This window comes from Corvus cornix, chromosome 3 (genome assembly GCF_000738735.6).
Source record: "Corvus cornix cornix isolate S_Up_H32 chromosome 3, ASM73873v5, whole genome shotgun sequence".
In the NCBI taxonomy this organism is placed as follows: domain Eukaryota; kingdom Metazoa; phylum Chordata; class Aves; order Passeriformes; family Corvidae; genus Corvus; species Corvus cornix.
In genome coordinates this window covers 60,313,812-60,330,566 of record NC_047056.1, presented here as the reverse complement: position 1 = coordinate 60,330,566, position 16,755 = coordinate 60,313,812, and the positions used below count along the sequence as shown (strand labels likewise).

At 38.6% G+C, this 16,755-nt stretch overlaps 1 protein-coding gene across 2 annotated transcripts in view; it reads left to right on the top strand.

Annotated features, from left to right (window-relative positions):
• The window catches only part of LAMA2 (laminin subunit alpha 2), a 345,535-nt gene that overhangs the window by 305,058 nt on the left and 23,722 nt on the right, over nt 1-16,755 (top strand). The window contains exons 47-54 of one of the 2 annotated variants that reach the window (XM_039568096.1): nt 2,605-2,764; nt 5,202-5,326; nt 5,923-6,085; nt 8,029-8,173; nt 10,014-10,152; nt 11,859-11,870; nt 13,715-13,835; nt 16,501-16,719. In XM_039568096.1, the coding sequence (XP_039424030.1) occupies nt 2,605-2,764; nt 5,202-5,326; nt 5,923-6,085; nt 8,029-8,173; nt 10,014-10,152; nt 11,859-11,870; nt 13,715-13,835; nt 16,501-16,719 (1,084 nt within the window). The remainder of the gene's footprint in view (nt 1-2,604; nt 2,765-5,201; nt 5,327-5,922; nt 6,086-8,028; nt 8,174-10,013; nt 10,153-11,858; nt 11,871-13,714; nt 13,836-16,500; nt 16,720-16,755) is intronic. The other variant, XM_039568097.1, reaches the window with a different exon arrangement.

Sequence of the window (16,755 nt, the reverse complement as noted above, 5' to 3'; positions counted from 1 at the left end):
CAGATTTACAACATGAAAATAGTGTCAATTTTGTGAGACAGTCAAATGGATGAGAGAATATTTTTGAGACTCACTAGATCAGTGTTACTTGACTTCAGGAGGCCTCAATTAGGAGCAGGACCTGATTAGTTGTGATTTTAATCAGCTGTGATTTAAGTATTACCATTGTTTTGATTGTTAATGACAGAGTTTAAGCAGTGCCCTTCCTTTGAGGACAAAGGATGCCTGAATCACAAGTTCACTGTAGACATATCAGTTTAACTCAGCAAGAATTCAGCCTTAAAAGTACTGTAGCAAATACAAGCCATGCTTTTCAAGGAAGATTTTCTGTGCTTCCAAGGGGTCAAGGAACAGTAAATGTTGATGACTCGCAAAAGTCATCTCGTTTATATCATGCATCTCCTAAGGAGCGAACACAGCATGCATGGCATTACATAAATTTTTCATAGAATTATAGAATATGCTGAGTTGGAGGGACCCATCAGGATCATCAAGCCCAACTCCTGGCCCTACACAGGACACCCCCAGGAGTCACACCATGGGCCTGAGAGCATTGTCCAAACACTTCTTGAACTCTGTCAGGCTTGGTGCTATGATCACTTCCCTGGGGAGCCTGTTCCAGCGCCCAACCATCCTCTGGGTGAAGAACATTTTTCTGATATCCAACCTAAACATCCCCTGTCTCAGCTTCATGCTATTTTCTCAAGTCCTGTCATTGATCACAGGAGTAAAGAGATCAGTACCTGCCCCTCCATTTCCCCTCATGAGGGTGTTGAAGTCTGCATGAGGTCTCCCCTCAGACTCCTCCAGGCTGAGCAGACCAAGTGATCTCAGCAGCTCCTCATAACAGGCTTCCCCTCCAGACTCTTCACCATTCCTGCTTTGAACATGGCCCTGCTTTGGACTCTTTCTAATAGCTTAATGTCTTTTCTGTATTGTTGCTCTCAGAACTGCCCCCAGCACTCAAGCTGAGGCCACCCCAGTGCAGAGCAGAGCGGGACAATCCCCTCCCTTGCCCATCTGGCCTGATGCACCCCAGGACACGCTGGGCCCTCCTGGCTGCCAGGGCACTGCTGACTCATGTTCAACTTGCCGTTGACCAGGACCCCCAGGTCCCTTTCCATGGGGCTGTTCTCCAGCCCCTCATTCCCCAGTCTATACACACATCCAGGGTTGTCCCATCCCAGGTGCAGAATCCAGCACTTGCCCTTGTTAAATTTCATATGGTTGGTGATTCCCCATCTCTCTACTTCGTCGAGGTGTTTCTGCAGGGCCTGTCTACCCTCAAGGAAGTTGCCAGCTCCTGCCAGTTTAGTGTCCTTTCAGTGTCTTTTTGCATATCAGCCATGAAATGCTGGTACGTCCTCTGTAATCCTCCAGTTTTACAGAACTGACTATCAATAGAACTGTATCTTCCAACCTGATGACTAGTCATGCACAGGGTAGCAATGTCTTTTTGCTGTAAGGTTAGCCAAGATCTTTCTACAAGCTCCATTGTCCTCCCTAAAAAGAGAATTATTTATAGAAGAGACTCCATTGTTAGCATTTCAGTCTGTTTGAGGATGAAAGACATCCATACTATTTGTGAATTATTAGACACACTAAAAAGTGTCAGTCTGCTCTGTGACTTTTGCATTATTGCACTTGAGTGTTTTTAAACTGCAGTCCTGATTTCAGCGCAATATAGACTGGAAGTACCAATAACTTTCTTTCAGAAAGCATCAGATTTCAGCAGTTTGAAAAAAGTTTTTAGCAACTTTTAGTCTTTCAAGAATTATTACATTGAGAACTTTTATCCCTTAAAGGGTTTCACATCAGTAAACCTTCTGCTATAAACCAGTTGCACTTCAGACCCACACAAGTCCATGGGGATGGGATTCACCCAAGACTACTGAGGGAGCCACTTTCAACCATATACCAGCAATCCTGTTCAGCTGGGAAGGTCCCAGGTGGCTGCAAGTTGGTAAATGTGACACCTCTCTATAAGAAGTTTCAGAAGGAGGATTCAGGAATCATATTTCTCCACACTGTGTTCCTTCTGTTGTAAAAATATGTCAGCAAACTCCTTCCATGCCAATTACTACATTAATGTAACCAAAGGAGTAGAAGACAAACTGATGCAGAAACTGTTAATGGCAAAGTTCACTGCTGTTTTGTTGCCATCGGTATTTGATGTGATTCATAGAGGACAATGAGGCAATATTCTTGAACATAATGGGGTTTGTGCCTGTTTGAAAAGCAGCCTGACAACTCCACTGCAGGAAATGCAAATTCTGTACCTCACAGTGAAGGAAGCTGAAGTGCTTTGTCACTTCAGTTCAAATATAATCTAATAAACATTTTTTGTTTTAGTCAATGCACGGTCCACATCAGGTGTATAGTGAATTTTGTTCAAAAAGGACATTCAGGTGAGGAACAAATCTCGTTCTGTGATCGTGTCTTTAACTTAACGCAGGCATAAGTGTCTGTTCATTTGTATCAAAATGAAGCATAATCAAGTCAGTTGTGTGCTTCTCTTAAAAGGCATCATATAATATAGAGTTTTCCTATGTTTGGTGTAACTATTGACTTTGTATGCTTAAATTACTTTTTTTAAATATCTAGGACTGGGAAAAATGGCACGATATCAGTGCGAGCTCTGGATGGTCCTAAAGCCAGCATTGTGCCAGCCACGTTCAGTGCCGTTTCCCCACCTGGATATACCATTCTGGATGTAGATGTTAATGCTGTGCTGTTTGTTGGTGGTTTAACTGAAAAAATTAAGGTAAGGCCTTGTCTGGTGTTACTGTGTTAGCTGGCTGTTTGTGTGGACAAATTGTGTTATTGCTTAAAATAGAAATAGTAAATTTTAATACACTGGTATCATTGTAGTCGGTGCGTAAATCACAAGTAGTGCACCTGCACTTTTGAAAGATTAATGGGATTTGCCTAGACTGAGGTGCACAGATGTGAAATTTCACTGCCCACTGTGTTCCCTTCTGATCAGAAGCCCTGTAGCTGTGTTGGTGCAGCATTTAGCCCAAACAAGTAATTCCTGCTGGATAGATGGATGCTTTACCTTGGGCATACTACTGCCCTGACAGGCTTACTTTCCTGAGTGACAGGAACTCATTTCTGTTTCCATACATTTCTGGTCTCCTAACAATGTATATAACAGTATATTTTCGTTTGCATACAGGGTTTTTCCTTTGTCATGTATCCACAGTATCACTTCCTCCTTTGCAGTCTACTTTTGGTGTTTCTGCTTTATTTTTCTTCATTTTTGTTCCGGTTTCCTCCCCTGTACTACCCATCTTTTTAACTGCTATCTGCATCATACCCCGACCTGTTTTCTCTTCTCTTTGTCTGTTCAGGTTTCTGGTAACTTCTTCTACATTGCTACACTTCATGGGATGAATAGAAGATTCATGCCACATAGAATAGACGGAAATCTTTAAAACAAGATTATTCTCCAATAAAAGCTAATTAGCACTTACTTTCCAATGACATTCTTTACAAAAAAATTTAAATTGATTATTCTGTTCCTGATCAATATTTTAGCATTTGAAAAGAAGCTAAAATTTAGACTTTCCCAAACAGTGAACTCACTGAACTTCTTTTACTCTCAAGTTTGTATATGTCTTCAAGTGTTAAAATAACACAATGTGCAAAAAACTAAGTGCAAAACTTGAAGGGTTGTCCAACAATTTTTTTAAGAACTCTCTATTTTTTCATTTTAGTAAGGAAAATCTTCCTGAATTCTTTTTTTCTCCAGGTAAATAAAGACCAGGGCAGCAGTAGGAAGGCAGTCTGTTGTAAGTTTGGTATGACTGGTATATTTGCAATGTCGAGTTTTAAACACTGTCAGATTTTTTTTGTTCAAATACAGTCTCTGAATTAAAATATAACTTCTGTTAATTTCTGTCATCATGTAGTACAGTTGTAAGGCTCACAAAAGGAAGACCTTAACCAAGATTTTTCTAAAACTATGCAGCTCTTTGGACATTTAATCAAGATCACTGATACATCTTAAGTTGTTGACTCAGATATCTGCTTTTTCATATTATTGGGTTTTGAAATGCTTTGGATTTGTCCTACAGTTTTGTCCATTCCTGTTTGCATGCATCTCTTCAGTGTATTCAAAAAGAAAGTTGATTTTCAGTTTTTAAAAACATCTTTCATGTGACTCGTATAGAAGACTATGATACTTAGATGTCATGAATTTTTTAGAAGTGACATTAAGTTCATACTTGTTGCTAATTATGACCTTTCCAATTACCCTGGGAAATATCAGTAGCACATTAAGTCTTTTGAGTCATACTTTTCCTTGAGTATTTTCAAATTGCACTTCTCCCTGTTCTCTTGCAAGATCTTAATATTTGTAATTGCTGTAAAAACAGCAGGTGCTTGTCTATCTGAAATCGCTAAGTGTATAGATTTTTAATAAGCTCATATTGATGAACTGAAATTTACATGAATCAGGGTATTTTTAGAAGGATAATTTTGAGCTGAGTACTCTGTGTACTGTCAACTATTACTACCTTCATCATGGTACCGTGTTATGTTCTAATGAGTGTTACTCTATGTGCATGACCCTAGCTTAATGAGTTCTGATGAGACGTGTTTTAATTGCTTTGCCGTCTGCACTTTTTTCTGCATCCAAAATTCAGCATGAACTTTACAGGTGTAATAGTTGAGTTCTCAGTCTGTCTTTTAGCTTGGGCAGTCTGCTCAGTTTCCAGGGTTTCAAGCATTACAAGAGAAACACTTTGGTTTTTGTTTTGTGGGCAAGATTGCTCATAGTCCTTTCTTGAAAGTCTTAAATGAAAACCCAGTTAGGCAGGCCTTGAACAGGTGAGAGCAGGCAGCTCTCTGAACAGCCAGGAAAACTGATGGTGGAAGCCAAAGCAACTCCTTGTTCTTCAGGACTTGTTCTGCCTAGGCCTTCCCAAGAGTCTCAAATCTATGTGGTCTTTCTCATTCAGACTGACACAAAGTTTAGTTCACATTTTCACTGATCAGTTGTTTTGTAGGAGCGCTTCTCAGATTAAAAACTACTCTTGATATTTAAAATATTAAGAAGCACCTTATGGGGGTTTTTTATGATTTTGTATGGAATTTTATATGGTATTTATTTTTATGATTTTTGTACTAGTTATGTTTTCAGATGCAGTAGATCGCTTTAAATTCACTTCTAAGGAGGTTTGTGTTTTCTGTTGCAGAAGTCAGATGCTGTAAGAGTCACCACCTTCACTGGCTGCATGGGTGAAACCTTTCTAGACAGCAAACCCATAGGACTCTGGAATTTCAGGGATATCGAAGGCGACTGCAAAGGGTGTGCTGTCAGGTAGGTAAAGCACTGACTGTTTCTTGAACTTCTTAGGGAACCTGTCTGCTGTGACATTTACATTCAGGGTAAGTAGCAGGAATTTCCACAGCAGCCATCAAATTCTAATGTGTATGCAACAGAAGTTAGGTTGCAATTATGCCGAGAGGGGAAGCGGCCAGTCTGGGCTGCAGATGTGGTCAGTGCTTTATCAGAACTGAGATGGTGTGACAGTGCTGTGATAGAAAGGCTCCTGACAACCAGTAACCAGAAACAGTCAAAGCATGAGAGAGCATAAGAACCACAGCGGGACTGAGTCTGGCTCATGGACAGCTGTGCTGTGGGTGCCTGCACTTCTCACGTGTCATGGAGCAGAATCCAGTGCCTCATAGTGGCTTTCACAGCCACCAGGGTAGTGAGCAGAGACCCCACAAAACAAAGGTGTTTGCATTCTCAAAATAGAATGAGAAATCCTGTCCTGTCAGGGGGAGGTTTGATAAGAAATCAAACCAAGTTCAGGAAGACTCCCAAGAGGTGTCCCAACACTTCCCTAGCCCTGCACTTTTTATTTTAACTTCATATGGCAAAGGAAAATGGTTAGAATTGCCCCTTTTCAGCCCACAGGTGGCAGACGGTGAAGGGACGGTTCAGTTCGACGGTGATGGCTACGCCATGGTGAGCCGCCCAATCCGCTGGAACCCCAATATTTCCACAGTCATGTTCAAGTTCAGGACCTTCTCATCAAATGCTCTGCTGATGTATCTCGCTACTGATGACTTGGTAAGAACAGCCAGCTAACCTCTACACTCCTTGCAGGTTTCACGCCATCTTTGCAGAGACTGAATTCATCGAATCATGAAAACAATTAGTAACTTAATGTACCACAGTCCAGGAATGATGTTGCTTGGTGTGATGCTTCACTGCTTGCCAAGTGAAGACAGTCTTACAGTGTGGAGGTTGACTGCCTAATGTTTACTGAATGAGGATCATCATGTTAGACTGGGGGCAGTTCCAGCTTTTCTGAAATTATTAATCAATTTTCCTTTATTCCAGGTGTTTATGTGTGTAAACTTTTTCAGTTGTGTTTGTCTATTCATGGTTTAAAATATCACAGTGTGATGGCAGGGGGAATATGGGAAGAGACAAGTCTTACATAGAAATCCTACTGATACAAAGAAAATGTTTATGTTTAATGTGAGTGGGTTTAAAGGGGACTGGTGCAACAAATTTGATGTAATAGTGATTGTGTTTTTCCAGTATCTACAAATGATGCCTCTTACAGCTAAAATAGAGACTAGAAACATTAGTTATAAAGTTGTTTAAGGTTTTTATTCACGCACAGTATCAAAAGTGTATGGATAACAAGGAGAAATTACTTATAAAGACACCTGTCCAGATCTGAATAACTCATCTTCGGCATCTCTGATCCAGATTGATTTGCATGACTGGCAGGAAACAGAGTCCTTCCCTTAGCCTTTTCATATGGGGCAGAAATTATGTACAGTAGTTTTCACTGATGTTTTGAAGAATTACTGAGCACTCACTACTTTACAAAAACTGTGTTTGTGTAAATCAGTCTTATGTCAGATTCCTGTATTTTGGAAAGAATTATCAAATTCTGGAATCAAGCTGGAATTATCAAGGAGGAGGATGCTCCTCCTAGCTAACTATAGCAAAAGCTAGCATTTTATTATGTAGTTTTTCTAATGAACTTTTATAATTGAATATTGAAAGTATAAATAATGTCATTATTTTAATTACTTTATATAATTATTATTAATTTATGTATTTTTCTACCAAAAATAATATTTAATTGAAAACTCAAAAACACTGTTCCCTGGCATATTTCATCTTTTATAATGCTGTCCCACTGCATAAAAACTTTGAGGATACTCTTTCTAATGATGCATGGATAGACATGCCTAAGAATCCAGAAACCTGAGTTTGATCGATTTTACTCTGAGAAGAGGTGGAACTGACTATGAGCAAAATTACAATAAAAATTTCTCTGGTACATTTACGTCCTGGGTCATAGCTCCACCATTACTTAATGGCTTTCATGCTGTCCAGTTCCCTGGCTATTGTTTTGCTTTTTGTATCCTGCTGGCTCTTTTTCTGTAGACAGTGCAGCATGTATTGTTGCTCCAGTCATCCATCTCCAGTTGCTGCTTAGATACTGGTGTTGGTGGCTGATGAAAATTAGAGAGTTCACAGCTCTCTGTGTCTCCATCTCTCTGTTTCTTTGTTGCTTCCATAGATTACTCTCTGGAAATCTGGTAAAACATGCCCAGTTTACCATCTTTACTATTTTTGTTTTCAGCCTTGAAAGTGTAAATCTAGCTGAGGTATGCAATAAATACACTAACTATAGTACAGACATAACTCAAAGCTGAGTTTTAGTTTCAGGTAATTATAACATCCATTTTTATCTTCAATCTAAAATAAAAGTACAACTGTCCCATCAGAACTACACCTAAAATGCTAGCAAAATTCCAGCTAAATTAGCAATCCAAAAGAATAAAAAGGGAAAAAAGAACTTGGCATCAGACTTTTATACATGAGAGTCCTGGGTAGTAAATGCATAAGTTGTGGGGCTTTTTTAAAGGTTAAAAAAAAAATCATCTGTTGTCACCCAGAATTAGGAAGTGTTTATTTAATGTCTTAAGCCACTTACAAAAATGAACAAGAATCATAATGGTGTATCTAATCCTTTTCATTAACAGAAGGATTTTATGAGTGTAGAACTCAGTGGTGGACGTATAAAAGTCAGTTATGATCTGGGTTCAGGTACAGCTTCGGTTATCAGCGACCAAAGTCATAATGATGGCAAATGGAAATCTTTCACCCTGTCAAGAATTCAAAAGCAAGGTAAGTTCCTGTGGTGTCAGCACCGTGGCTTTTCCAGTTACCTGTGCGGTACACCTAACCATCTAATCACAGGGAAGATGCTGTGGGAATTACAAGTTCTGGTGATTTAGCAACTTCTTTTGTTTAGGTTATAGGTGTGTGAAGTTACGTGTGAGTGATTGCACTGTCAAACAGCGCTTTATGAACAGATAGCCTATTTTTCAGACATAATTCTTTTACACAGTCATAAATTGCATTCTAAAATTCTTTTGAGTGGGGGAAAAAGGAGTCTTTCCATCAGTTCCCTGATGTTGTTCCAAATCATGAAACACACCTGTGTGGTTTTTGTTAGGACAGCAATGCTTTCATGCTGTACAGTCCTCTCATGCTCAGCATATACCACAGTGCTTTAAAAAGCAATGACTTTAGTACTGATAGTACAGTTTCTCACTAGACAAACACAACTACTTTATCTTCCCTAATGATCTGTAGTGTGCCATGAACTGAATTTGCATGGAAACAACTGGGAACGTCTCCAGAAGTTCTACTAATTCTTTAACCTGTTACTGGCACAAAATGTGGAGTGGTAGCATTTGATAAGATCACAAAGACTACTGGCTATCATGCTGGCAAAACCCTTTCTTTGTTTTGTAGTCTGGTTATAGGGCTGGTAGAATCTTACCTGAGCCAAATTAGTTTTATTTATGGCAATTGTGACATACTCTGTGCTTTTGCAGTTTGAATTTTTGCTGCATTCTGAATCTTCAGGGTCACCACAAGCCCCTAAACAAATTCCTCTGCCTCTTCCCCCTGCAGTGCCAGCTCTCTACCTGGCCCTCACACCTCCCACACAGACCCTCTTCCTTGTCATTTAGCTGAAGTAGACTTGGGAGTTGGGACAGTGGCCAAAATAATTTTGTGATCTCACTTGCAGATTTGCTGTACCTTTAGAGGAAGAGTGTCTGATTGCTAGCCAGTTGTCTTAGTTCATACTTAACCCAGGAGGTATTAATATAAAATACAATGTCATGTAATTGTAATTTATCAATAGCATTCAAACAACATCATGTGTTAATGAAGAAGATACAGGTATAGAAATGAAAGGAAAATTACCCTGGTTTTGGTAAGGTGTAGCAGAAAGTCTGTCCTTATTCAGTTCTCAAGGAAGGAAGGGAAGAAATCCTTTCTTTACGTCCCTCTGGTAAAACATCCCTATCTATCTTGGAGCCTGCTCAGCATTTTTCACTGAGTCTTATCTCTTTTACTGAACTTTATATTCTGTATTAATCCATACATTAAAAATATACATGGAACAAGCACCTAAATAGGATGGTTGTATGTAGCGCATCACTGACTCCAGAGTGAGATTAGACATGACAACAACTGCCTGCTTTGGGTTTGAAAATGTTTTAGAGTGACTGATCACCAATCTCTAAGGCACATAATGACAATGCTTAACAAACTTCTACAGTAAAAAATCCTGTTCAAGTGGCAATCTTTGGACTGAGATCACAAATTAAATGTAAAATGATCTCTTGTCATGACTTTGTCCTGAAGTGTTAGCTCCAAATTGCAGTGACACAAAAAAGTACCAAATTGAAACAGGTTTAGAGACTATATAAAAATAAAGTGTACAGAATTGCTATAGCTTTTCAGGTTGTTATGGAAACAGAGGAAAGTGCAGCTTTCTTCCCCTGCCCATAATTGACAATGTGGAAATCCAGTATCTTAATTGCAAAATACAGCCCTCCTTGCTTCTTCCCTCACCTCCTAACCTCCAAATATTTCTCTGTTGGTTTCTTACATTAAGACATCATTGTTCATGACTAATATTTTGTAACTAATCTCAAATGTCTTTTAGCCAACATATCAATTGTGGACATAGACACCAATGAAGAAGAGACCATAGCAACAACTTCTACAGGCAGCCACTTTGGACTCAACTTAAAAGGGCATGAGAAAATATATTTTGGGGGACTGCCAACCCTGAGAAATCTAAGGTAACGTGGCTCAAACCAATTTATTTAGCCTTGGTAAGGGGACATAAATACAATGTAATCTTATTCTCTACGTTTATTTCTCAAGTTCATTTGCAGTAAGTGAATGGTGAATTCCCAATGTACCCTGTACTGCCACAGCAGAATAGTGCTTTATTTGCATATGTTTTGTATTTCACACAGCTCACCTTACACAGATACAATGGAAATAACACTTGCAGTGCAGTACATCTTTCTGATTCTGTACAAGAACCATGATCTAGCTGACTTGTAAAGTATTTATTTATTTGATGCATAGAATTTATGACTGCAGGTGCAGAGAATTGGCTCAATATCTTCACAAAATTAAGGACAAATGTTTACTTTGTGCATGAGTAGAAAAACTGACCTACAAACTACTCCATGTGGGATTACTGCTTAATGGGTATCCATGGTTTTGCATAATCAGTGTCAGTATACTTTAAATGTGTATTAAGATATTTTGCTTAGATATAATTTTAAATTATTTGTGGGTTTTAGTTCCTGATCTCCTTAGACAAAATTTCTCCTATATTCAGGACTTAAAGTATATGACACAATACTCTTGATATATTTAATGGAACCAGAATGAAATATGACAACCTTTTCCCTTCAGAAGTCTGATCCTGAATTTCTTACACAAATAAAATTCCCAGTAGTTATTTTTTAAATATTGCATAGTAATATTCATAAATGTTAACTTCAGCTTAAACAAACTAAAGAAATGGGATAACAGATACTTGAATTTAGTGATTTTCTTACATGGCTTTAAATAGACCAAAAAACTTACTTAAAGTTTAAATGAATATTCAGCAGTTTTGCAATGACAAGAACAAGAAAATTATGTGCTACAATGAACAGATGAGCAACACAGAAACAAGCCCATTAATCTATGTCAGCTTTAACTACATGGCATAATGAGAGCCTTGAAGTGGTCTTGTGCACAAAAAACTGTTGTATTTAATCCACAGATTCTTCTGCAACTAAAAGAATGGACATATTTGTTAATCTGTTAGGATAATAATTGACCTCTGATGTCAAATCACGCAGCAATAAAAAGATCTAAGATCTATTTTATTCATGAAATATAGCACTGTATTATGTAATTGTGAAATCACACCAGTGCATAACAAAATGTCTAGAGCAATTATCTTCCACTTCCTTTGTGGCTGCCCAGAAAATCCAAGTACCACAGCTGCTTTGACCTGTGATAACCATTCTGCCTACAGCTATGATTCATCAGTGCCTGAGGCAAGATTGATGTTATGGTAAATTAGGATCGAAAGTAGTGAAAGGGAGATTAGGGGAAAGCTGAGCTACTGCAAACAATAGACACTGAGGTATCTGTGACTTTGTAATTATCAGGTCATGTCAGTTCTGCCAAATTCTTTTACATGGTTTGCTTTTGCTCATGACCAAGTATAGTATCAAGTTATAAAAGCCGTCAGATGAATTACATTTTAAGGTAGCTGTTTGCAGAGTACACCTGTTAATTGTTATAGCCCAAGAGTGTACATAGAATCTCACCTGTTATTATATGTTGTTTGTAAATGACGTACATCTGCTTGCTTCACTGTGGAATGGTTGAGCCTTGCTAATAAGCATCACAGAACGACAATGCAAGAAGTACCATTTCCTACAATTAATGCCATTTTGTTGTTTTCTTTTTTTGCCTTTCCTTCTCACCCCAGTATGAAAGCAAGGTAAAAACAATCAGATTATTTGCATGACTTGCATGTGTCTAGTTAAAGTGCAGCTTGAAAGCACGGGCGGCACCGCAGCAGCAGCAGTGTGTGGGCAGTGTTTAGAGCAGCTGCTACGCTAAGGCTCTTAGTTCAGCGAGCTGCTCCTGCCACATCCAGCAAAGCTGCTCCCAAGTGCTCACCTCACATCCCACGCTGTGCACACACCTACACAAGCAACTTCTGTTTTTCCTCACGCAGCTGCTTACTCCAGCTGTGTGTTGCTTATGACGCTGGAATGCCTCGGAAGCGAAGCTGCAGCCAGCTGTGTTGCTGACTTTGGCTCCGACCTCCGGGCTGTAGGAGCAGTGTAGTCCCATGTGAGGTGGGGAGTCCCGTGCTCAGAGGCAGTGATGTAGTTACTGAGGAGAGCATGAAGGGAAGGTGGAGATGTTTGTTAAATTTGCCACTTCTCATTTTAAGAACAGGAGGATGAGGGGGAGAAGGGGGAGATCACTTATTTCTGACTGAGTTTTCAGTTTGCAACTATTTGTATCCATTGCTTTTGCTTTGGTATGCTCAGATATGAACTGAACTTCACTGTGTTTTGCACATTCTAATTTTTTTTGCACAAGCTAATTCCTGGCTTGAATTGGAAAAATACAACTTCAGCCCCAGCCCTCTGCCCTGATCCTCAGAAAGATTATTTCCTCCCAAGCTCCAGAAATTGCTTTTTGTTTTCCCCTAAAACTGGCCTATCTTGGCAAGAAAAGAAAAAAAGTAACAAGAAAACCTGAAAAACAAGCCAAGAGTTATGCAAGATCTTTGTGAACTTGGACCTTGTTTGATATATTTTGGAAGGGAAAAAGGGAAAAAAGAAGTCTTAAGAAAACATCAAGCAAGTGTCCAGTGTTTGCAAAGAGTTTGAGCCACACGACCCACAGTGGTCCCTTCCAAGCTTACCCTTTCTGTGATTCTGTGATATGGGTTGGGAATTGTAACAGCAACTGTTAGTAGCAGGACAGGATGAGGACAGTCTGTCACTGGACAAGGCAGGAGAGGGTAATAGCAAGAATGGTTTCTGGATGGCAAAGACAGGCGACTGTAGGCACCAGTGACAATGATAACAGCAAAACTGTTCTTCTGCTGGGAAGATAAATCCATAAAGGAACTGGAGAAGAGCTAGGAAAGAAAATGAAAAATGAAAGGTGACCATAGCTACTTGACTGTAAATAAAGCAGCATATGGAACATTTTAGTAAACCAGATGCTTGCTTTAACTTATGCAGAGGGTACTAATCTGCCAGAGAATACATCACGCTTGCTAGGTTGGCTAATAATGCAAAGAATGGCTTTCAGTGCCAAAACATGCAGCTGATTAGTATCTGTGCAAAATGGTTTTGTTTTGTAATTAATATTCTTTAAAATTTTTTCCTTCCTTCCAGGGAACTGAAGTGTTTGTTGCTTCCTCCCTTCCTCACCCCACACCAGTTTTAACTCCTTATTTATTTCCCAAATTAATTTTTCTCTCTTTTAGCTGGTCGTACTATTCAGATAATCTAGTAAACACTCATGAGTAATATTTTTAGTGAAATAAATAGTGGTTTTTTTCTATTTGGATTTACTCTCCATGGTATGAATGAAGGTTTTTTTCTGAAGTGACTTTATAAGGCTTTTCTTCTGGCAGAGTGCAATGTGTGTTGGTATATGGTAGAAGGCAACGTGTATTCGAGTGTACATGTGTAGTTAAAATAAAAATAAAAATCAAGCATCTGTGCATCTGAAAGTGTGTGTGTGTGTGTCTGGCTGACTGTTCTCTCTAAACTCTATTTTTGAAAACACATTGTACTTCTAAATGTTTTTTAGGCCTGAAGTGAACTTAGAGAAATACACAGGTTGCCTCAAAGACATTGAAATTTCAAGGACACCTTATAACATATTGAGCAGTCCTGACTTCGTTGGTCTAACCAAAGGATGCACACTAGAGGTTAGTCTGATTTCCAGGTATTTTGGCCTTAATGTGTATAAATGTTTTCTGGTTTATGATTTTATGGCATAGTAGATTAATTGCATATGGTATATTCCTTAGATAGGAATTTAACCTTAAAATCCAGTTAAATTTAAGAGAAAGAAAGATGAGCAAGTCTGATCAGAAAGTAGACCAGTTTTTCAGATCCTGACTTCTTGGAGAGTATCCCTGGCCGCTTGTGATATCCCTATTCCTAAAGGGTAGGGTTTTCTGAACAGCTTAACAGGGATTTAGCTTTGTTTTGATGCCTTTTCCTGGTCTTAAAATCAAGAGGCATACAGGGTTAGAAGGGGAAAAGGGATTTTACCTGGGTATTTATTATTAAGGATCCTTAGGTGCACACATCCAGGTCATATGCATCGAGATGCACCCCGCCGAGTCTATCTCTCTTGTCTCTGCCCCCCCAACATTGGATATAACATTATAGGTTTTACTAATTAGCATATCTATCAAAGATTCCCCAATAAGAGGCTCAAGTGAGCCCCCCTCCCCAAGGAACCTTCCCCTGGATGGTTCTATCTTGGTTTACAGAATATGTTCTGGAGAGGACCTTGGGGTCTGGGGCACACTGATCCCTAGCAACAAAGCTTCTAAAATGTTTAGTCTCTTAGCTTGACAAACCAGTCCAAGAATGTAGGCAAAAAGCACTGGGAATACAGAAGTTGTAAAAAGGTATAACAGGGGTATAAAAGAAAAGGCAAAAAATCTTCATGGCATCAGTTTCAGCTGACAAAAATGGGAATTATTGACATTAATGAGGATAGGCAATGACAACTCTGCAAAAACTAAAAAAAAATCGATGCACATAAAACCCAAGGATTTACATTTTTTTTAACTGTTATTATAAAGTCATTCACTACATAAAACATCAGGTATGAATACTTACTGTCATAAGCTACCACTGAGCTGGAAGGTGCATTTCTTACTGATCACTAAGAATGTACAAAATTGGTGCTATTATTTTAGCTTTAAATGCGTTTATTTTCAATTATTGCTTCTTGCAATTAACAGCCTTTCAGTGCATATAGAATTCAAGAAATCTGATCTGAAATTTGGGAGAGAATTTAGTAATTTTCCATGGAAAAGTCTTTTTATATAAAAAAATACTTCCACTGACATTTGTGTCCCAATAAATAGTTTGTATTTCTTCCCTGAAAATCTCTACAATGTAACAGAGTTTTGCAAGTAGATAGAAGATGATCTAGATTCCATATCAGATACCACTACAGTAAATACAAACATGTTGTTGTTAACCCGATGCTCTCCAAATGTTTTTTTTCTACAAAACATTAAAAATTTACTTTGAACAGTAACCGGAACTTGGCCAGGCCAAAATAAAGACAAGGGCCCTTTTTTGCTGTGTTTATCCACTGTACCTTTGGCCTTCATCAGAGCCAAAAGTACACAACAGTAGCATTCTCAGACAGGATATTAGACTAGATTTGTTATGAGATCCATATTTTAATATTTCAAGTTTGTGGTAAAGCCAAACTGTAAAAACAGATTGTTCAAATGCTTTTAAATCTTACAGATTTGGCTTCAACAAAAATTTGATAGAGAGGTTCATATTTATTTTGATTTATAGTATATTCTTTCTGTAACAGGTGCTACAGAAAGAACAGGAAAGAACAGTTGTGTTCATTTTCTTCTGTTGCTATGAATCTTAGAAAGTACTTTGCCTTTCACATTATTTTGTGACACTTGAGGTTTCAGAGTATGAAATCCAATTGGATTAACCCTTTTGTTGGGGAAATAAGTATAATATTCTAATTGTACAAAACAAGACATGCAGGAAAATTAAAAAGAAGTGAAGCAAAAGTAAAGGATAAAGACTGGATATGTGTTCAATTATTTAAATGTCCTCAGGTTTCAGAGAAAGGTGAGCACCACCAGCAATGATTTTATCTGGCATAATCTTTTATCTCTAGACCTGAAAACAGTTCTACTGTACTGAAAAAATGGTGAACTACTTTAGAAAGAGTCACTGGTCTTCCACATCTGGAAGAATACATGAGCTGGCAGTGATGACTGAAAATCTTTGGGAGTATGCACTGATTTATTATTTGACGACATATTCTACTCTTTAAATTGTGTTAATGGCTACCAGTGTACCAAAAGTTTGGCCATGTGCAACAAGTGCTTCATTTATGACTGAGTAACCAAGAAAGCAGTGATACTTAGTGAAGCAACAGTGACTGATTAATGCAAAGTATTTTCTCAGCACATTTGACAAATAATAGAATGTAGTTTACGTTCATATTGGTTATGTTAATATTACCTATTTTATAGATTTAAAAGCAAACTCCAGCTGTATTAACTCAATGTAAAACACATACATAAAATAAAAACAACTTTGAGCAGTTATTTTTAATCCAAGAGGATATATCGACATAAAACTGGAACTTTGCCTTCCTGTAAGACAGAATTCCACAAGTACGCTAATGATGCTAGATGTAAGCAGGTAAATTAGTGTTTGCAGAACACTTTGAGGAGTAAATTGCTATGTCTTTTCACACTAGTTATATTTATGTAGTTTATTATTCTAGTTAGGAAATCTTCCTGTGCGTTCATACTCTTGCTCTTAATTCTACTAATGCACTTTCCTGTCCTCTCCTTCCTACAGAACATTCATACAGTTAGCTTCTCCAAGCCAGGTTTTGTGGAACTGCAGCCTGTCTCCTTTGACGTGGGCACAGAAATCAATCTCTCCTTCAGCACCAGGAATGAGTCTGGGATCATTTTATTTGGCACAAGTGGCACAATTGTCCCTCCCAGGAGAAAGCGCAGGCACTCTGCAAGGAAAGCTGCCCCTCTGAGGAGAAAGCGCAGACAGACAGGACAGGTACGAGGAACCTGGCAAAAGGCAGAAAAACCCCAC